The sequence below is a fragment of the Oreochromis niloticus genome, linkage group LG13 (genome assembly GCF_001858045.2).
Source record: "Oreochromis niloticus isolate F11D_XX linkage group LG13, O_niloticus_UMD_NMBU, whole genome shotgun sequence".
Classification (NCBI taxonomy): Eukaryota; Metazoa; Chordata; class Actinopteri; order Cichliformes; family Cichlidae; genus Oreochromis; species Oreochromis niloticus.
The window spans coordinates 18564224-18586935 of record NC_031978.2 but is presented as its reverse complement, the minus strand read 5'-3'; the positions used below and the strand labels follow the sequence as shown (position 1 = coordinate 18586935).

The window sequence follows — 22712 nt, the reverse complement described above, 5'->3', positions numbered from 1 at the left end:
AACAATCATATGTGTGTATATATGTACATATATAAGTGGAACCAGAAAAGTTTTGAAGTCAGAGAAGAGTTTGTTTATTCAAATATTCATCTACATCTCCGGGTTTTACTTTTATCATATTTAAAAACTGTTACACTCAGCTTTACCATTTCTCTGAAAAAGCTGTATCTTTTTTTTCCTGCTGTGAGTGTCCTACCCTTTGTACAGATATCTTAAAATCAAGTCCTGTAATTGGATAAACACTGGATAACGACGTACATGAGTTGTTTTCACGTGTAACATAGCTGTCCTTGATGCTTTACACCCAATGAGTCATGTGATGTTACCGGACATTTTAATAATTAACCAGTTTTAGGACCATGGCAATCAGTTAAAGACTCACACACACTTGTGTGTTGTCACGCACTTTAATAACCTCCCTGCTTAACGTGCTTTCCCTGTGTCATGCTGATTCTTCATTTAACTGCAACTGCAATTTAGGAAATCTCCATTGAAAAATTCACTGATAATCTTGTTTACCAAGTTGTTTATTGGTCTGCCATTAGTTGTGAGCATGGTTAGGAGTATGTACAGAGGTGAAGTTCAAAAGTGATTTTGTGTTTTCTCTTGCTTTCTTGGGAAGTGTCTGAGGTTTGCATAACACATAACTTCTATTGATTTGTCAAAACCTCCTATTGATTCTTCTTAATCTTAAGCAGTTGCATTTTTTTCCCTCCTATGTAGACAGACTCACTCTTATTAGCAGTGATGATTCTTTTCATTTTATGGGTGATTGAGTCTCTGGTGCCTAGAATAAATTCTCTCCTACAAAAGTAGTCCATCAACACAACTGACAGAAGCACAAACTTTTACTAAAAGCTCTCAACTTTTAGTAGAAGTTCTGCAGAGCACAGACAATGAAAGTTAATCTATCGTCAATCTTACATTGCTCTTTGGTTTTGGAGCATGCACCCTGATCAGAATGGGACACAAATACTGCAAACGAGAAAGAAACAGCTCCACTAGTTAGCAGTTTGACAGCCTGCAGCTTGTTTACAGTTCAGCAGCTTCAACCTTCAGCAGCCTCATTCAAATGCATGACTACCCAAATCTAATCAAATTGCTTTTGATCCGATTGAATCTGACTTTTGTTCCACAAACGAGTCTCGGTTCAGAAGAGACTGAAGACGTGCTGAGGAGAAGTGGAAACATAACAGGAAAAGGGGTCTAATGAGACCACTCCCTCCCTTTCCTGAAACACATGCCCTTTGGTGGGCTGTCCCCCAACACTGCAAAAACTGCATGGTAAAACTTATGCAAGACCTTCTCTTTTGTGCGAAACCCATCTGCACGAAATGTTGAACTTCAGACACGTGAGTGTGGAGGAGTGTCTTTGTGCTGGTGCAAAGCTCGATGCTCAATGACTTTGCTAAATCTGTTGAATGTTCTCACTGGCTCATTAGGAGAGCTGTAGTAGACTTTTTGAAGACACTGTTATCCAACTAAAGAACGTCTGCCTAAAAAGAAAGAAATCAGCATTCAGGACACGACTATCAGTTCTTCTTCTATTCTTTACACCAATCTACTATAACTGTCTTTTCTCTGCAGAGGGAACAGGCAACTTTTTCTTTCAGCTTAAAAGCCTCATGGATCAAAGTCCTTCACAACCACATCCTGTAATTGTCAGTGGAGTGTGGGCGGACAGAGGAGAAAGCAGCAGTATTTGAGTCAAACGCAGCAGTAGCAGAGCAGAGGGTGAGAGGAGTCGGGTTTTCCAGTCAGCTGAGGTCGACTGAAGCCATCACTGTAAAGCATGTGTGCGGCAGCTCTGGAGGAGTACTGTGGGTCCATTTTTTGGGTGAGTTTAACAAACAGAAATAACTAAGAAGTAAAAAAGTAACTTTGAAGAATTGAAGAAAACTTGAAGAATTTAGGTAAATTGATTTACTTTGGCCTCCAGTGTTTTTAGCCTCTTGAGATTAAAAAACACTCAATAAGCTGATGCAAACACATATGTTTAGTAACCTACAAAGTAAATTGTCTGGAAAATAAGTTGAGAATTGCAAAAGATAGACACAATAATATCTTAAAACATCATGCCAGAAACCTGCTGATGTCATAGTGTAGCCAGATGTTTGGAGTCCTTTCTGTGTTTCTTTCTATGCTACTGTATGACAAGAGAGAAAATCTAACCCATTTGAGACAGATTAAAAGGCAGCATACATTGAAGACTTTGTCAGAAAGATTACACAATAATGAACAGCTGTTCATTATTATCATTATAGAAGGTCATGCTTCCTATTTTTCATAGGACGCATGAAGGGGATGTTCCAAGAATACAGAAAAAGAAATGATTAAGTTTTATACAGAATTTTATCATAAGCAGCATCAGCATTTCCTTTGCTTTACACATAGTAAATATGTGACAGGGCAGTAATCACTAGGACATGACGTAACCTGTGACTGAGCCACAGCTTTAATTCTGTGTTATTATAGATTCTTAAATAAAAGCACTTGTTAAAGTACATTCAGATATGTGTCTGTTCAGTCACATGATGTTTGCTTCAAAAGACAAGTTCGTTAATACAGTAATACATTAGCCATTAAAAGAGTTATTATGTATCGCTATTAGCCACCTTCAAAAAGAAAACACACAATGTTCCATTTTTTCTTGTCCGAGCTTCTCAGATGATAAGGATTGCTGCTTTTTTCACACAAGCTTCCATGTTATACTTCCAGTTTGAACTGTTTGGTCTGACGATAGTTAAACCACTCACCATTTCTAGCCTTTTTAAAAAATAATTGTACACATTAAACGTTTTAATCTGTGATAAACGGAAAGGCAGGCTATATTTAAAACAAAACTTTTACTGCCGCAGTGTACATTTTATTTTCCTCAGAGTGAATTTTATTAAAGAATCCATGTTGCTTATAAAACATACACACGATTGCACACATTAAAAGGCCTTCACACTAACAAATATCAAACCATGCAGTCCAGAAAATAAAAACACACACAGCCGCTAGACCCCCCATATTTCATCTTAGAGCTGGTATTAAGACTGTGTTAGGGAACTTGGCTTCTCCTAATAACTGGTTGACGGAGGACCACTTGAAAAGCTAAGTCATGCTTTTAGAAAACTTTGAAACGCCTACACTCTCAGAGTCTTTTGTTCTCGTGACACATTACAGTCCTCATTATTCAGCTCCTTCCATCACTCTCTAGTCCAGAAGTGCACATTACACATCTGCACCAAGCAGTTAGCAGGGACTTAGGATTTAATCGCTGTTGATTACATTTCTGAGTCTGTCCCTGTGGTGTAATATTGGTAGGAGATTGATGAGATTTGCCTTAGAAGGGCAGCAGGATTTTGTTATGCATGTGTGTTTGTTTGTATGTGCCCTTCAGAATGCTTCATATCTGGAGCGACCAGACCCAGACCTCCCAGTATGTGTGGAACAGACAGTTCTTGTCTGGATACCTCTGGGCTTCCTGTGGCTCTTTGTCCCGTGGCACCTGGTGGCTCTCTTTAGAAGGCCAAAAGTAAACACAAAGCACCTGTCCAAGCTTTACATCTGCAAACAGGTAAGAAATACTCTCTGATTAAGACATCCCATCAAAAACACAAATGCTTAATTTTATAACCCAGCTGCCTGTTTTTTGGTTTCAAATGTTTTTCGTGTTCACACCACACATCTGCATTCTGGACCTTAACATGGAAAAAAAATGGTCTTTTCTGTCCACATTTTAAATGCTTTTTTTCAGAAGGTAAATGTAAGATAAGGTTCAGCAATTAAAGTTTGTACATCTTTTTGTACAAACACGTCCAGGGGAAATTCTCCAATTAGGTCTGTGAGTTTATTATAAATGCATATACTGTGTATGTGCTGTTCTGGCATGGAAAGGCCAAGAGATTCACACCAGAAGAACAAAGAGATGTGTCATTCCTGCACTCTGTATTTTCAGCATAAAGGCAGGCATCTGTTATCAGTTCTCCAAAACTTTGAAGGGAAGAACTCAGTTTGTTTTCCCATGAAAACATAAAAACACAGTACTGGTTAAAATCTATGAAAAGACATTTTTTAATGGAATAACATGATTTATTCTCCTGTCTGGTCTGTGTTTTCTTCCTTCAGCTTGTGGTGTCTCTGTTGTTCCTGACGGCCATAGCACACCTGGGAGTCACACTAGGAGAAGATTTTGGTCCAAACAGTGACCAATCTTCAACAAATGCTGGTGTATACTACGCAAATCCAGTTTTATTTGCAGTCACATGGGTAAATAGAGCAACCTTTATATTTAATTATTTAAATTTGAAAGGATGTGTTTTTTATGTTGTGATGTGTCTTCTTTGTTAGATCCTTGTCCTGCTCTGCCATGAAGGATTACGACGTGAAGGAGCAATAGACTCTGCCTCTCTTTTCCTCTTCTGGTTACTCCTTGTAGTGTGTGACATCTTTCCTTTCCAGACCCTCCTACGAGAGGCTCTCAGACTGGTATGAGTGAAGACATTTGATCAAGTTGGAATTAAAGCAGAATGCAAATAGTAGATTTACTCAGACATGGTGCAATAACTTGATATGATTGACTTTTAGCTCTCCATATTTTCCATAACACACTGTTTTCTGTTTCTTCGGGACCCTTTAAAGTTTTTCTTTCTCTCATTTTTGGTATTCAGGGCGAGGTCCGTGATGTCCCACGTTTCAGCCTTTTCTACATTTCTTTTGGGCTTGAACTGATTGCACTAGTTCTTTCTACTGTGGCTGATATCCCCCCAGAAGCTAAAGACTTTATAAAAAAGGTACCCTTTATTTGTTATTCATTTTTATTTGTTTGTTTTCAGAGGGTTAAGTTCATAAGCATAGATTAACGTCCTAAGACCTGAACTCTTTCATGTCATGCATTTTCAGTTTTTCTTTGCTATTTAGGCTGATTGGGACCTGATGAATGTAAAAACAAAGAATTACCAGATTTTTTTTTTTCTTGATTTTTGTTTCTGAGAAAAATGAGATCCACTTAAGAGGACATTTGCTTTAAATTTCAATAGAACAGTAGCAGTATAATGTCCTTGTAAGTGGATATCAGGCCCTTGTAGAGCAAAATTTAGTATTTTGGTCTAGACAACCCAAAATGTGATGTCCACATATGTGCAGGCCAGGTCCTAGGAGGTTAAATATGATATATTGCACCTTTTTTTTTATCCACAGAATCCTGAAGCAGGTGCACCATTTTTGAGCAGAATCACATTCAACTGGTTAAACAGGTAACATTAATGTCAGTATAGGAATCTTAACATCATCTACATGTGTGCTCCGTGTCTTCAAAGTTCTGTTTGTTTTTTACAGTATGGTTTTAAAAGGCTACAAACAACCTCTGGTTCAGGAGGACATGTGGGATCTGAATGAGAGTGATAGCACTGCTTTCATCAATGAGCGTTTCCAGCATTTCATGAAGCCTGAGTTGGATGCAGCTAGGGTCCGCTTCCAGAACAAGATGAAAAAGAAATCAGCTAAAACCAGAGACAGTGCCCAGGAAGACCCACAGCAAAATGGCCTTTCCAGTGGTCTGGGGAAAGGAGTCAGTCAGGATGTACTAATGATGGTGAGAGCATTCAAACAAAAACACTTCCACACACATGTACACTATATTGAGCTACACACCACTAATCAACATCACTATGTTTTTTTCTGAATAAATCTCATCAACTGTGCTTAAACAATCTGTTCTTTTAGGAGGAAAGGGGGAAGAAGGAAGATGAAAAGAAGAAAAAGAAAAAGGACAAAAAGAAGGAGGAAGAGAACTATCCCAATTCATGGCTGATTCCCACCCTTTACAAGACCTTTAAATGGATTCTGATTGAATCTGCCTTCTTCAAACTTGTGCAAGATGTGTTAACCTTTGTCAGTCCTCAGCTCCTTAAGTGAGTAAAGTATTACAAAATATTACAGAATCAAAAGTACAGAAACACATAAGAACAGCGTTGCTTGTGTTGCCCATTTAATAAATCCATTTAGCTGTCATTGAAGGTTTTTTAAAATCAACATTGTCAAAGCCTTTGGGTTAACTATTCACTATTCATTGATCTGTTTAAACAACTGATAACAGGAGTGCCTGAATGAAAAGAGAAAATTGCTAAATAAGTGTTAAAATGGAAGCAGGAAATAAGTGAAGGAAATATAGTAGCAAGTGTTGAGATGCTATATTTATAAGTTATCTTTTTTTCCCCTAGATTGATGGTCTCCTTCACTCAGGACAAATCCAGACATGTCTGGGAGGGCTATTTGTATGCAGTGTTGCTGATGGTAGTGGCTCTGCTACAGTCTCTGACCCTGCAACAGTATTTCCAGCGCTGCTTTGTGTTGGGAATGAAGGTTCGCACTGCACTTATGGCTGCTGTGTACAAAAAGGTAAAAAACAAAAAACAAAACGGGAGTGATAGAATGACCTTTGTTTGACTTTAGTGTGAAAAAAATCGAATGCTACGCAATACCCACTTTTTGGCTGATATGCCTTTTATATCCTTTTTCTAAGGCATTAGTGGTGTCCAATGACACTCGTAAGGAATCAACAGTAGGGGAAACGGTGAACCTGATGTCAGCAGATGCCCAGCGCTTCAATGATGTGACCAACTTTATCCACCTGCTGTGGTCCTGCCCTCTGCAGATCATCATATCCATTGTTTTCCTGTGGCTGGAGTTAGGACCTTCTGTGTTGGCAGGACTGGGAGTCATGGTGTTATTGGTTCCAATCAATGGATTTTTGGCAACCAAGGCCAGAAAAATCCAGGTTAGCAGAGCTGCCAAATCCTTTGTGTGTACATTCAATAGGTTTCTGAGCAATGACACACATTTTTGTAGTTTTACCTCTGTACACCACCACAGTGGACTTTAAATCCACAATTGAGATGTTATTGGGGGGATCGTGGCTCAAGAGTTGGCAGTTCGTCTTGTAATCGGATGGTTGCCGGTTCGAGCCCCAGGTCCGACAGTCTCGATCGTTGTGTCCTTGGGCAAGACACTTCACCCGTTGCCTACTGGTGGTGGTGGTCAGAGGGCCCGGTGGCGCCAATGTCCGGCAGCCTCGACTCTGTCAGTGCGCCCCAGGGCAGCTGTGGCTACAATGTAGCTTGCCATCACCAGTGTGTGAATGTGTGTGTGTGTGAATGGGTGGATGACTGTATGTAGTGTAAAGCGCTTTGGGGTCCATAGGGACTAAGTAAAGCGCTATACAAATACAGACCATTTTACCATTTATTGAACAGCAGACTTTCAGGTTTAAGTCAAGAGTGTTAACAAAGTTTCTGCATGAACTGTTCAGGAATTACAACCTTTTTTAAAGTCCCCATTTTCAGAGGCCCAGAGTAAGCATAGCAGTATTAAAATGATCGTTCAATAAGCAGAGTTCATTAGAAGAAACTGAACATTATTTATTGATATATAGGATTTCATTAAGCTATTCAGCAATTAGTCAGTCACAGAAGAATGGAAACCCAGTGGTAATAGGAATTATGGCAGGACCCACCAGGGTCTAGAAGCTGGTGGTAGAGATGAAGATGGAGGCTTGGGTGGAACCTAAGTCATAGAGGTGTTGAAAGATGATTGGACTAGACCAGTGATGTCAGCAATGAGCTGGACAGTGTGAGAAAGTGGAAGTGATGTAAAGCTTTGATTAGCCACCAAACACCTGGGAAGCAGACAGACGTGTGACTAAAAATGTTCCTTAATAATCTTCCATATAAGCTTCATTTGTTTTTCCTTGGGTAGAAAAAAAAGCTTCAATAAACTAACCAAGTCAAGAACATTCTGATGGAGGTATGTGTATGATTGTCAGAGTCTGTGAAGGTTCTCAGTCATCCAGGTCATCGTAGTCAAAGGAGCTTGCAAAGAAAAGCGTCTGGACTTCTTTCAAGCAACTTAAAGAAGTCCAGACACTTTTCTTTGCAAGCTCCTTTGATTGTCAGAGTCTACTGTTAAGAGAGTTTACAAAAAATGGCAAATCAAATGAGGAAGTAGAGAAACAGAAATCTGCTAAACATGATGGAGACAATGGCAAGGATATGTATAGCTACCAGTGGGACTGGGTTGCTACTGTTTATTGATGTGTTAATTGATGATGTGACTGGTCATGAAAGTAGCAGGATGAACTGTTAGGTATACAGGGCTATGCTGTCTGCTCAGATTCAAAGAAATGCTGCAAAACTGACTGACTGACACCGGTTCAGTGCGAATGGATAATGACCCAAAGCAACTCAACAATTTCTAGAGACAAAGTAATGGGTTATTCTTCAGTGGCCGAGTTAGTCACCTGCTTTCACCCCTATAGAGCATGCTTTCACCCACTGAAGACAAAGATGAAGGCAGACAGACTCACAAACACACTGCAAAATTTTCACTTGTTCCATTGGCAGATTTTTTCACTTATTTCAAGCTAAAATATCTTGTATTAAGTAAAAAAATCTGCCAATGGAACAAGTGAAAATTGTCTAGTTTTAAGATTTACTGTCTTGAAACAAGTTCCTTTAGCTTACTGAAATGTTGCCCTTTAGCTGATTCTGTCTTATTTTAAGTGTAATGAGATAATTTTGACTAGAAATAAGACAAATACTCTTGGTAAGATTTTGAGTTTTTGCAGTGCAATAAAAAAGTGAAGATGGCTGCAGGAAAGGCCTGGCAGACAATCTCAAGGGAGGAAATAAAGCATTTGGTGATGTCCATGGGTTATACACTTCAGCATCCATGGACTAAAAAAATGATTGTCGATTTATTTTAAAAAAAAAATCCTTATATTTGAAATTTTTGTTTACTTTAAATTACAATAAATAACAATGGCTTTAATTTCCAAACACTTAATGTTTAATTTTCTTAATTAAAGTTGAAAGTCTGCATTATTGATATCTTCAATCTTTTGGTGTATATGCAGTACTGGCAACATTTAAAAAAATGTTGGAAAATTGCTGTTCAAATTATTTAATTTAACTGTGTTCTGAAATTTATAGTACAAAGTATTTTTGTTAATTTTCTGTTTTCCCTGTTTAACATGAGCTACATTGTGTCTCTTTCCAGATAGAGAACATGAAGTTTAAAGATAAGAGAATGAAAATCATGAATGAACTTCTAAATGGGGTCAAGGTGAGCTCTTTTGTTCAGTGTATTCATGCCTTCCTTACATGTAAGGCTTTGATGCTTCATGAAACTGCAAGCAGTAATTTGAGCCACAAAATCAAAAGTACAGAAACACATAAGACCTTTTTCTTTTGTCTCTCACCAGATTCTGAAGCTGTATGCTTGGGAGCCATCCTTCCAGAAGCAGGTGGAAGACATTAGAGGGGAAGAACTAAAAGTCATGAAGAAGTTTGCCTACCTGACATCCGTCTCTACCTTTATCTTCAGCTCTGCTCCAGCTCTGGTGAGTTCTGTGAAAGGATGTCATTGTAGAGACTAGAATCAAATGGTAAACAAATTTCCCACGTGTGGGACTAATAAAGGTTATCTTATCTTATCTTATCTTAAACAACCTTTTTTCCTAAACTGTCTGTACTTGCAGGTTTCTCTGGCCACATTTGCAGTATTTGTTAGTGTGAGCAAGGATAATGTGTTAACTGCCGAGAAAGCTTTTACTTCCATCTCTCTCTTCAACATCCTACGATTTCCTCTTGCCATGCTGCCCATGCTCATTGCTTCCATTGTGCAAGTAAGTGAACAGACCTACAGGAGGCACACGTATCAAGCCTGTGATAAAATCACACTTAACCTGTTCTTTGAATTTTCAGACAGCAGTGTCTAAGAAGCGCCTGGAGAAGTTTCTGGCAGGGGAAGACATCGACAGTGACATTGTGCGCCAAGACCCCAGTTTCAGTATGTTCACCATTAGAATTTGCACTTGTTCTACAGCTGAAGACTGAAGCTTAGTCACAGTTTATTACATGTGCAGATCATCTGTTAAGCTCTGTCTTGGTCTGTGTTCATTTTTTAGACACTGCTGTGAGCGTATGTGATGGTTCCTTTGCTTGGGAAAAAGATGCAAAGCCTCTGCTGAAAGAGTATGTCTGTGTTGTTCAACAAAAGTTACTATTTAACCTCTTCAGATGTTTCGTTAGCATTGGCTAAGTTTTTCCTGTCTGGCTAAATTCAAACTAAGGCTAAGGCTAAGGTACGCTGTGTTCCAAGCATTTACAAAACAGGGTTGTATTTTTTCTACTGTTTTTACAGTAATGACCATATTTATTATGTGTGTCCAGTGTGAATTTGGACATTAAGCCTGGTCAGTTGGTTGCTGTAGTGGGAGCTGTTGGGTCAGGAAAGTCGTCTCTCATGTCAGCCCTCCTTGGAGAGATGTACAGTACCAAAGGTTTTATCAATATTCAGGTAATGCCGTTTTTCCGTTTCTATCAATAAAAAAATAAAACAAACAAAAAAATATGTAAAATACAAAATTCAGAACAAAGCATGAGTGGAGCAATACTGAAATTTATTTTCTTTAGTGTATCAAATGAAGAGCCTGAAATTAACATTTTACAAAACCAAAATCATTGAATCATTGTTGATTCAATGATTTTCTGGGCTTATTTGATGAGTAAAAGTATGGAATTGATGTACACGGTCAGTATAGTCAACAAGAAACAGAATACAATCAACAGCAAAAAACTTTTAAAGTTTTTAAACTATTAAAGAGAGCAAAGATATTTAAAAAAGCAAAACATAAATTATTAAAATGTACAGACCTTAAGATTTCAAGGAAACCCATTAGTTCTGGGGATGTTTTTAAATCTTTAAAAGGTTGAGAAATGTAATCCCAGTTTCTTGTATGTCTTTTTTTTCTTACACAAGTATCTTTAGTTCAGATATTTTTTCCTCCTAGCAAGTGTAGCATTTGTTCTGGATGAAAAACAGTATGAATGCCAAATTTTCTATGGTAAGATAACAGTGTGGTTAGACGTCAGCAATTGAGTTTCACTGTGTTTCTTTCCAGGGCTCTCTTGCTTTTGTGCCACAGCAAGCCTGGATTCAAAATGCCACTTTGAGGGATAATATCTTGTTTGGATCTCCTCATGAGGAAAAGAGGTTCAAAGACGTCATACAGGCCTGTGCTCTTGCCCCAGACCTTGAGCTGCTGCCTGGAGGAGACCTCACTGAGATCGGAGAGAAAGTGAGTTGAACTTTGAATTGTTCAGGTTTTAGGTTACACAAACATTTTTATCTTTATAGAGATTGTGTGTATGGTTTTATATTGTATGTAAAATATTTAGTGGTCATATTTTTAGAAGGGAAAAAAAATTATATTTACAATGTAGAGGTCTGAAAAACTCATGTATCAAATATGATACACTTGACATTACAGGGTTAATGCTATATTGAAATGTTGTTCTGGTGCTGAAGGAAAAGTTTTTTTCCATTAAAATTAAGCTCTGTGTGGTTCTTTTAACCTATTTTTGTCTCTGCTGTTCTTCTCTCTTCTGCTCCTTTCTTCTCTTTTCAGGGTATCAACCTCTCAGGAGGTCAAAAGCAACGTGTGAGCTTAGCCAGAGCGACCTACAGTCAGGCTGATATTTATCTATTAGATGACCCTTTGTCTGCTGTGGACTCTCATGTAGGAAAGCATCTCTTTGAAAAAGTTATTGGACCCAGTGGAATACTTAAAAACAAGGTGCTTGACTGCTCGTTTTGTGATCAACTTTAAATATTTCATATTAAAATAGCTATTATTTGATGGTGGTATAATTTATGGTGTTGACAAAGGTATATTTTTAGCATTGGTGACAAATATCAGAACATTAATGTTTATAACATAACATTATAAACAAAACTTTTTTTAAAAATTCATAAATGGACCTTTTGGAAATTATCTGCAATGCAATCTCTGACCATACAGACTCGTATCCTGGTGACTCATGGCATAAGCTTCCTGCCTTACGTGGATGAAATAGTGGTTTTGGAGAATGGAGTCATTTCTGAAATTGGATCCTATAAAAACCTTCGTGCCAGTGGAGGAGCTTTTTCTAAGTTTCTCGACACATATGCCACCGAGCAGAGCAACCAGAGAAATTCAGAAACAGGTGATTACAACCTTTTTTAGTATATTAGCAACATGATCTGCACACATTATATATTTTCTTAGTTGCACAACCAAAACCTATGCTAAAATTATACATCACAAATATGAATGAATTAAATTTTGTTTTGCCATCTCTTACAATGACAAAAAGTTTGTTTTGATGTTGTTCACACATTTAACCCAAGTGCCATAAATTACTGCCATATATGTAAAACCCATGTATATTGTTATTTTAGGAGAGGGCCAGGACGCAGAAGACTTTGATCTCATCCCAGATGGAGACGATGCCCAACCTGACAGTGCTTTGGAGGACACTGTTTCTCTTACACTGAAGCGAGAAAACAGCATCCGCCGCAGCCAGCGCAATGGCAGGTAGGAGCTTGTTAAAGTTATAAGTGAAACCAGGGAAACAGCTTGTCTCAAGTAGCGTATTTGTCAGTATGTGCAGCATGTAGGGACAATATATGATCGTTTAATCATGCTTTACCAAATCATTTTTTCTCACCTTTTTTAGTGTCAGATTAAGAAGAAATACTTCAGTAAAAAAATCTGAAAATGCTGATGAACAAAAGAAAGGCCAGAAGCTTATAGAGAAGGAAACTATGGAAACAGGACAGGTAACATAATGTTTTTGTACAACTATCACATGATTACAACAAATGATAGCCTGTTTCCTGAGTGCCGTCTCCCACTGATTTCCAGGTGAAGCTTGCAGTGTTCCTGCAGTACCTGCGAGCCATGGGCTGGGGATATTCTGCCATGGTTTTTGTGATTTACTTCATCCAGACCGCTGCTTTCGTCGGTCAAAATCTGTGGCTGAGTGACTGGACCGGTGATTCTGTGGAGTACTACAACACGACATACCCTTCCTGGAAGAGGGACACAAGAGTGGGAGTGTTCGGAGCTCTTGGAGTGGCTCAGGGTAACTGAACAGTCGTTCCTTTTCTATTTGCAAATATTTTCATGCAAGTTAACTTCAAGGAACCGTATGTCTTGGATACAGGAAAATTCCCCACAGTAAAATGTGGGATCCAATCATTATTATCATGGTTTATATCAACCTAAACATTTTTATATGTACTATAGTTTTAACCAGGAGGTCATGTTTAAGAACTAGATGGGTATAAATGAGTACATTTTAATGATTTGTCAGGGATATCTTAAAAAGACAACTTCAGACATAAACTTTGGGGTAAAATGACAAAAACACATTATGCATCAACATAATTTTTGTCCTGATGCAGATTTGTTTTTGTACAGAGTCATTTAGATATAGCAGAGCTTTACAGACTTACAGCAATCAGAGTTTTTGGGGCCCATGCTGTCATGTGTCAGTGTGTGGCTGGCAGAGAGCTGACCCAAATTGCAGATACAGAGACAGGACTAATCTCTGAACAGCTTTATTACCGGGAGCTCAGGGAGTAAAATACAAAACTACCAAAGCACAAGCTAAACGGGAATCCGACACTTACTGGTCTTACCAGAGGGAGACTCAGACAATAAGTACACAGGAGGGAGTCAGGGCTGGGAGGAATCTAAGTGACGAAAGACAGAAAGCAAAACTGAACATAATGCAAAAGAGACAAGGGACCATTAAAATAAGACACAAAATATAACAAACTCAAAGACAGAGACCCAGACTTGACACAGAAACAGAGTAACAGAACGCAAAGACATGACTGAAAGACTCACCTGGGACAACCAACAGAACAACCACAAAGACAGAGCACAGAGAGAGAAAGGGAGACGTGATAAGGACCACAGAAGAGGAAGAGGATAGCAAAATATTACAAACGGAGAACATAAACAGATATACACTATGACCTTGACAAAAACCTTTGAACAAGGACAGAAGAGGAGACTAAGACAGTTACAGAACTAAGGACTAAGAATATAAATAACAAAACTTGGGAGGTCAAGGGAAGTACACTTAAACTCAAAAGACAGAATACCACAGGACTAGAACATAAAACATTTCACAAAACCAAAATAAAAATCAAAGCCAAAACCATCAAACTTAAAGGATCCTAACACATGCATGGACAGTCATAATAATTTCTACTCTTTCTTTATCATATTTGGATTTATTTAAGCAAATCAAGAGATTTGTATTAAATCTTCACCTCTAGCACTTAAGCCTTCCCATCAGTTCAACGTATAACATGTAACTTCTGAGCCAAATGACTTCCTGTGAATTTCGTTATATTTGATTTTCTTAATTCTTAAAAACCCGTGTCAGTGAGCTTATCATCAGTCTATGGATTTTATTCTATTGAGCAATCTGTCCATAACAATGCAAAGCTTTCAGTAATGTAATAATGAGGCAATCAGATCATAGTCGGGGTATTAAAGCTATGAGTCATTTGGTATTCAATTTTAAATCCTGTGGTCTTGTTGCCCCTATCAAAGACTGTTTTTTCCTACAGCCATGCTATGATCAGATCAAGTTGCCATGACAACTGTCCCCAGCTTAATTTCTTGATCCCCATTGGCTTCTTGCAGCTATATGATATTTTATTAAGCGAGCTATACAGACCGTATGTCTGTTCATTTTCTCATTTAATAATCTAACTCACATAAAGAGCATGCCACACCCGAGATTCAATTTCTCACTAACAGCTGTGTTATTTAAACAGAAAATAAAATAAACTAATGGTCGGGAGGCCTGGCCGAAAGAAACAAAGATGTGGAAGCAACACAATGAGGCAAGAGACCTGGAATTTCCTTCGCTAAACTACTCATGGTGTAAAAAACTGGGAAAGATGGGTTGGGAAAGATGCTAAAGAGCTGGTTGGGCTGAGTGAAGGACAGCAAGAGCCTTTTCTATCCTCCTTTAAATAGAAGCTCAGGGGCGGACACATCTGAGAAAGAAGGAGTACATAAGTGAAAAAGGTGAGAGAGGAGCACAGAGGAGGAGAGAAGGAAAGTGGAAGCAAACACAAGGGGACAGCACGTAACACATAATTCCTAAAGCATGTTCTTGTTCTTTCTTTATTTGTCCTTTAACAGTATTCTTTTTATACTGCTTAAAGATTTTCTTTCAGTTTGACTGGATATTAAAATAATAAAGGAACATGGTGTCCAGTCGATGTGCAACATGTTTTATAATGATTTAAATTGACTCTGTTTCTCAATAACAGAGTCTTATGCTTACCATATGCTTGATATACTTGGGTTTTTCCAGCAGACAGTTATTGGCACATTCTGGACTTAAAATATTATTCAGTGATGTGCATAATATTTGCAAATTGTAGTAGGACTTGAAGGCTTGCAGTTCTTCAAGTACTTAAACCATAAAGTATCTCATTTAGATTTCAGTGATGGATAAAGCATAATGAAAAAGATACAATGATGTAGCCCTATTCAACATTTCAGAATAATGCTGGTGCTAACGTGGTGCCTAATTTTAGGAACTCTTAAGTATTTAGCTAACAGGTAATTAGTGTAAAGAGGATTTAGAGTGGGTGTCTGTGAGTGTGTGTTTTTTTCTTCAGAGTAAAAGAGAACACAGCTACAGTAATTATTCTCTGAAATATTAAAGGCAGGGGTATATTTTCAGCACTTTCCTCAGCAGTAATTAGTGGATCATGTTAATAGTTTTAAGATGTACAAAGGTAACTGTCTCTGCATAAGACAGACAGACTCAGGTGTACATTGAAATTTTGTACCTCGTCATTTTATTTGTCCCTTTTTTACAAGCTAAACTTTGTCATTAGGAATTTCTGATTTTTCAAACTTGGTCCAATCCAGTTAACATTAGACAGTTAGAATTTGCACAAGTAATTGTTGCAAATGGCATAAAAAGCACACCTGAGTCTTATGTTTAATGTTCCATTCAAAGTGGATTTGTCTTTGTGAAGAGTATAGAGTAATTTAGAAACCCTCTTACTTTTACTGCAGGTCTCTTTGTGTTCCTCGGCACACTGCTCCTAGCAAATGCTTCTGTCGATGCATCTCGTATCCTGCATTCAAAACTGCTTAACAACATCCTGCGAGTTCCCATGGTTTTCTTTGACACTACACCTATTGGAAGAGTGGTCAACCGCTTTGCAAAGGTAGCGTTTGTATTTCACCTTTTTTCACTTTTTAATCATTCCATTATTTTCTCATCCTGTGGCTTTTATGTTTACAAGTACAAGATGCAATTATTTATTAATTCCATTTTTCAAAATTAATAGTGGAAGTGGAATGTTCCCCAGTTCTGCTTAAACTTTTGCATACAGTCCTTCTCAAATGCCTCCTCAAGTATACACAAATGTACCCTGGTCTGTCTGGAATTGGTACAGGTGTTAGTAGAAACTAGAGTACAAAAAAAATCAGGATTAGATTATTTTAATGTATTCTGAGTAGCTTGAAAGCAGTGTCACAAGTCATAGTTCAGTTTATATAACAGGGTTTATATCTAACCTATCTAACAAAAACCAAAGGTCTTGTGTTCTTATCTTGTTTTACCCACCCACTATGATCGCCTTGTACTTATTTTAAACTCTTTTACAAAACCTTTGCTTTTAGGATTTCATCTAGCTCTAGAACCTTCTCTCTTCCAGTGTGCTGAGCAGTCTTTGACCAGTTTGATCTTACTATATTCTATTTATCAACAGAGATAGCTCACCCACTGCATACTAAGAGCTAAATTAAAAAAAAATTATATTAGCTTTTGATATATATTTATATACCAATTTTGCCTCAAATTTCAAAGTACACAAAAAAGTTGGTGAATAAACCATAAAAACCCCCACAAAAAACACCTCCTTTTATTGACATTTGCACCAAGTTCCTAATTTCAGCAGGTATTGTGTTTTGTTGTGTTATTTAACACTTTTTTCCTTTTATTTACACTTATAATCTCACCGTTTTTAAAATTACTTTTGATCTTTTTACATGCACTATTGATAGAAATGTACTTGACTTGTGTTTTAATAAATACTAACTTTCCAACTATTGTCCTAAAGGACATTTTTACCATAGATGAAGCCATTCCTAATTCCTTCCGCTCCTGGCTCCTGTGTTTTCTGGGTGTACTGGGGACGCTATTTGTCATCTGCCTGGCAACTCCTTTCTTTGCCATAGTCATCATTCCTTTGGCAGTGATCTACTTCTTCGTACAGGTAAGCCAAACAAGGCAAAGAAGATTTGCCTAACTAACTAAGAATAGGAAACTGATTTTGTTTTGTCTTCCTCTCTACACCTAGCGCTTTTATGTCGCCACTTCAAGACAACTGCGCCGACTGGACTCGGTGTCTCGCTCACCGATATACTCTCACTTTGGTGAGACGGTGTCCGGCCTGTCAGTGATAAGAGCCTACAAGCATCAAGACAGGTTTCTTAAACACAATGAAGTAACTATAGATGAAAACCTCAAAAGCGTTTACCCGTGGATTGTGTCTAACAGGTCAGATATTGAACAGTGTACCTGCAAACACAAATAAGCATGTGATGTAAATTGCTCATAAAACTAACCCTAACATTTCTCTTTGTGCATACTTTTGGGGTTTGTTTACTCAACAGATGGCTGGCCATACGTCTGGAGTTTGTTGGAAACCTGGTGGTGTTTTTTTCTGCTCTGTTTGCTGTCATTTCCAGAGATTCTATTGACAGTGGCCTGGTTGGCTTGTCTATATCATATGCCCTTAATGTGAGTCACTAAAACACTCATACTTTTATCATTATTTCATCACTGTTTATGTTTGTGGTAATACTAAAATCCAGCAATAATGTAAATACTGACCTCTATTCTACACTGTTCTGCAGGTAACCCAGACCCTCAACTGGTTGGTTAGGATGACCTCAGAGCTGGAGACCAATATTGTAGCTGTGGAGAGAGTGAGTGAATATACTGAGCTTGAGAATGAGGTATGTAGAAGTTTTTTAATGACAGTTCTTTTTATTAGATCAAACTCTACTGTTATCTTAATAAGGCATGAATTTCAAGATTCCTTCAGGCTGTTAGTTCATTGTAAGCCCCACAATGCAACAGGGATAAAAACATAACAACAATAATAAAAATAATAATAATACATTTTAGTACAATATCGCACATGTGCACTGGGCTTTAGCTGCTGATCTTGAATAGTGACACATTGTTACCTCCGCCAAAGAGGTTATGTGTTTTGGTAGCATTTACATGCTTGCCGTTCTGTCTGTAAACACGACAGCTGGAAAGTATTGACTGAATTTTGATTAAACTTTGTTGTTTGAGTTTACAGTGGGATCATGTTAACAATCCACTCAAATTTGGTTACGGCCACCAAGGTCTTCAAGGACAACTTAATGATTTATTGGTTGAAAATGGACAAAAAGTCTTAGAATCTTTGGTGTATATGGTCAACATATAATACTACCATATAAACACCACAGCTACTGCCACTGATTGTACTGACAACATTTAGGTATACAGGGAATGAATAATGGGGACTCTAAATATCAAGTTACTTTGGAACGCTGATCTCCTCTTCAAGGTCAAATAATGTCAATCTTTTAATAGGTCAGACTTGTATAACATGCCTTTTTATTTTAAAAAACTATGTTAGAAATTTGACTTTGTTTGTATTGGCAACATTTGTTTTATTATGACTTTGTTATGTACATTACAATAACAGGTTACAAGTGTTTAAATATGTGGCAATTCAAATTCAAGTATAATGTTGCAATTTTGTTGCTTAATGCATGTTTATGTAGGTTTTGATATTACTATAATATCTTTGTATGTATATGTGAGTGCTTCAATTAAAGAAAAGACATATTCCAGCGGTTATCTTAGCTAGTCTTGATAACGTCTCCATTATTACTCATTTATTCTGTTTGTGTTTGTTGTTACAGGCTGACTGGGTAACTGACACTCGGCCCCCACAGCAGTGGCCAGAGGCAGGAAGAGTGCAATTTGAGAACTACAAAGTGCGTTACAGACCTGAATTGGATTTAGTGCTGCATGGAATCACTTGTGACATCGACAGCACTGAGAAGGTGCGTGTGTGTGTGTGTGTGTGTGTGTGCGTGCATATCTGAAAGAGAGACAAAGCGAAAGAGAGAGAGCATGCATGTATAAAGTTCATGCAGGATTTATTAATATGTTAATGATTTACAGAATAACCTCTTATCAAATAGATCAAGATATAGACAACAATATCTAATGTGTTTTTCACACAAGATACAGATTCAAATACTGTAAAAAATGTTGTTTGTTGGATAGAGGTTGCTTTGTTTTTTTCTCTTTCACTAGCCTTTAAAAATAATAGCGATTTCTCAAGTGTACCTTACAGATGGTAGACTTTAAGTTTACTTTAGTTGATTTTAGAAAAAGATTAATTTGTATTTTGATGTAACTTTGACCTGTAAAGCACTGACATTCTGTACTTTAGTTTTTTGATGTTTTACAGTCCAGTCTATTAATTATTTACTCAAGAAAAAAAAGCCACAGAACATACAGTGATGACAATAATTAATTTTAAACAAACAGTAAAAAATAATGTAAACTGTCAGCTTGTGTCTTTAGTTGTACATCACTCTATACTATAAACAACTGTGCTATCCAAATGTGTAACTAGCCTATCTTTAAGATAAAATGTCAAATGACACACTGATAATGTGAAGTGAACACAATGTGAACACCCTGAATACAGTGAAGTCAAAGTACACATTAGAAAAGACAGTCTGTATTGGAACAACATATAAAAGAACAAGATGTAGCATCTTATGTTGTGGAACTATCAACAGTCAGCAGAATTAATTATACCATCCATAAAATACCAGCTGCCTTTTTTTATTTTAACATGACATGTTTAATGCCTTTTCTTAACCTGTTGTCACAACAGTTTATGAAAACTTTTTTCAAATATGCGCCAGCTGTTATTTTGATCTTATGTGTTTTCTCTCACTGCATTCAGATCGGTATTGTTGGTCGCACAGGAGCTGGGAAATCAAGTCTTACCAACTGCCTGTTTAGAATTATTGAAGCTGCTGAAGGTTGCATCCGCATTGATGATGTAGATATCTCTAAAATAGGCCTGCATGACCTGAGAAACAGACTCACGATTATACCACAGGTATATACATCAATATAGACAATAACCTTGTCAAAGAATTAAGTATATTATTAAAAAATACACTGACATTTTTAATCCCATGTGCACAGGATCCCGTTTTGTTTTCGGGGTCACTGAGGATGAATCTGGATCCATTTGACAAGTTCAGCGATGAGGAGATTTGGAGAGTGCTGGAGCTCTCTCATTTAAAGAGTTATGTATCAGGACTGCAGGAAGGATTACAGCATGAAGTGGCAGAAGGGGGAGAAAACCTCAGGTGGGTAATAAAATTAACAATATGGCCTCTGTGGTCATTTGAAAATGATGACTTGAAACTCAAACCTAGTGAATGTTGGCACATAAACTGCAAACATTGTTAGATGTATACCTTTTCCACACTTCATTAGTCTAAACCTAATGCAATTTTCAAAAACCATGCATGTATAAACTTTCATATACACATGAGTTCCTTGTGTGCTTTGTGCATAAACTCTCTTAAGATATCAATGCTTTAATACGATCTTCCCAGTGTTGGGCAGAGGCAGCTGCTGTGTCTGGCTCGAGCACTCCTGAGAAAGTCACGTATCTTAATTCTGGATGAAGCCACGGCAGCTGTTGACCTGGAGACAGACAACCTGATTCAGAACACCATCCGCAAAGAGTTCTCAGACTGCACGGTCCTTACCATCGCCCACCGCCTGCACAGTATCATGGACAGCTCTAGGTGAGTTATAGCTTTTCCCTTATCATTTTTGGATAGAATTTTTGGAATTCATGACAATGTTTTTCTAACATGAAGCATAAATTTGGTCTTCTTTTGCTGCTGGCTCAGTGAATTTTGGTCAAAGTGACAAAATCTGTAGTTTCAGAATCTATAAAATATCGTCTTTCAGCACCTGACAACATGTACACCTTTTTGTGGAATCCCTTTGCTCTTTAATTGTTTGCTGTTCAGCTTTATGGCAATTGTTGAAATAGTTTGGTAAGCTTTAAGCTGGAGTTTCTGGAAAATACATTTATATTAAAAAACAGATTTCAGGATTTAATGAATCAATATCGCATTATTCAAATTAAAATCGATTTGAATCGGGAAATCGATCTATTTTTTTTCTCAGTGGGCTACTATTAAATCCTGTGCTTCTTTCCAACAGGGTAATGGTGCTTGATGCTGGAAAAATAGTGGAATTTGATTCGCCGAGCAACCTGCTTGAAAAAGAAGGCCATTTCTACGCCATGGCAAAGGATGCTGGGATAACACTAGAAAGCAACACAAATTTATAATCTATAATTATACTGTTTTTTTAGGGAAGATTTAGGGTCACAATTTTTTTGTGCATGTGTTTTATTTGTAGGTTACATTGTGAAGACTGGATTTTACTTTTATGTAAAGAAACACTGACATATATATTGTATTTATAGGGAACAACACAGGGAAAACGCATTTTATGTGTGAAAAATAAAATTTCTTTCTGAAATCATTCTTAACTGGTTTTAATTAAAAAAAAAAACAATTTTTTGACACAATATTATCAGTTTATGATTGTGCACTTATTTGTATTTTTATATGACAGCAACATGCAAACATCTCGCCTGTGTGAGATCATTCCCACAACATCTGTATGAAATATCCAGGAACTAAAAAATCAAATAAAGAAGTCAATTAATACTAATTAGGCCACTGCATCCACTTACATCCATCTCTTAAAATTTTCTTTGGAATGGATAAAGCATGCTAATATTAAGCATCGGGAATGGTCTTCCCAACCCTAACCTCAACCTTACTGAAAATTTGTGGATTATACTTAAAAACCGGGTCTGTGCTAGGAAACTCACCAATTTAAACTCTACCAATTCTGTCCAGAAGATGGTCAAATATCCAGCCATAATTACTCCAGAATCTTGTTGACAGCAACCAAATATGTCTCTCTGAGGTGTAACTTACAAAGGGACGTTTAACCAAATATTAGCGGACATGTATTTATACAGTGGCTTGCAAAAGTATTCGTCCCCCTTGAACTTTCCCACATTTTGTCACATTACAGCCACAAACATGAATCAATTTTATTGGAATTCCACGTGAAGGACCAATACAAAGTGGTGTACACGTGAGAAGTGGAACGAAAATCATACATGAGTCCAAACATTTTTTACAAATAAATAACTGCAAAGTGGGGTGTGCGTAATTATTCAGCCCCCTTTGGTCTGAGTGCAGTCAGTTGCCTATAGACATTGCCTGATGAGTGCTAATGACTAAATAGAGTGCACCTGTGTGTAATCTAATATCAGTACAAATACAGCTGCTCTGTGACGGCCTCAGAGGTTGTCTAAGAGAATATTGGGAGCAACAACACCATGAAGTCCAAAGAACACACCAGACAGGTCAGGGATAAAGTTATTGAGAAATTTAAAGCAGGCTTAGGCTACAAAAGGATTTCCCAAGCCTTGAACATCCCACGGAGCACTGTTCAAGCCATCATTCAGAAATGGAAGGAGTATGGCACAACTGTAAACCTACCAAGACAAGGCCGTCCACCTAAACTCACAGGCCGAACAAGGAGAGCGCTGATCAGAAATGCAGCCAAGAGGCCCATGGTGACTCTGGACGAGCTGCAGAGATCTACAGTTCAGGTGGGGGAATCTGTCCATAGGACAACTATTAG

The 22712-nt window shown here is 37.6% G+C and overlaps 1 protein-coding gene across 1 annotated transcript; it reads left to right on the top strand.

Moving 5' to 3' along the window:
• Positions 1–1367: 1367 nt before the first annotated feature.
• Positions 1368–21531, top strand: LOC100708777 (canalicular multispecific organic anion transporter 1). Its single transcript, XM_025897625.1, has 32 exons — positions 1368–1837; positions 3389–3565; positions 4117–4257; positions 4339–4476; positions 4659–4781; positions 5188–5243; positions 5326–5581; positions 5713–5900; positions 6210–6387; positions 6512–6766; positions 9043–9108; positions 9248–9385; positions 9524–9670; positions 9750–9834; positions 9953–10019; positions 10218–10344; positions 10949–11125; positions 11456–11623; positions 11849–12032; positions 12268–12403; positions 12546–12648; positions 12734–12953; positions 15932–16086; positions 16984–17139; positions 17224–17423; positions 17540–17666; positions 17783–17884; positions 18851–18994; positions 19915–20073; positions 20163–20329; positions 20582–20776; positions 21204–21531. The coding sequence occupies exons 1-32, from the start codon at positions 1793–1795 to the stop codon at positions 21331–21333; spliced, it is 4710 nt and encodes a 1569-aa protein (XP_025753410.1). The 5' UTR covers positions 1368–1792; the 3' UTR covers positions 21334–21531.
• The last annotated feature ends 1181 nt before the right edge of the window (positions 21532–22712 follow it).

Excerpts from the sequence above, each read along its gene's own strand:
- LOC100708777 (XM_025897625.1), top strand. The coding sequence starts at position 1,793 with ATGTGTGCGGCAGCTCTGGAGGAGTACTGTGGGTCCATTTTTTGG. Across the intron at positions 6,767-9,042 it reads CCAAGGCCAGAAAAATCCAG|ATAGAGAACATGAAGTTTAA; the intron begins GTTAGCAGAGCT and ends GTCTCTTTCCAG. Across the intron at positions 20,074-20,162 it reads GACTCACGATTATACCACAG|GATCCCGTTTTGTTTTCGGG; the intron begins GTATATACATCA and ends CCATGTGCACAG.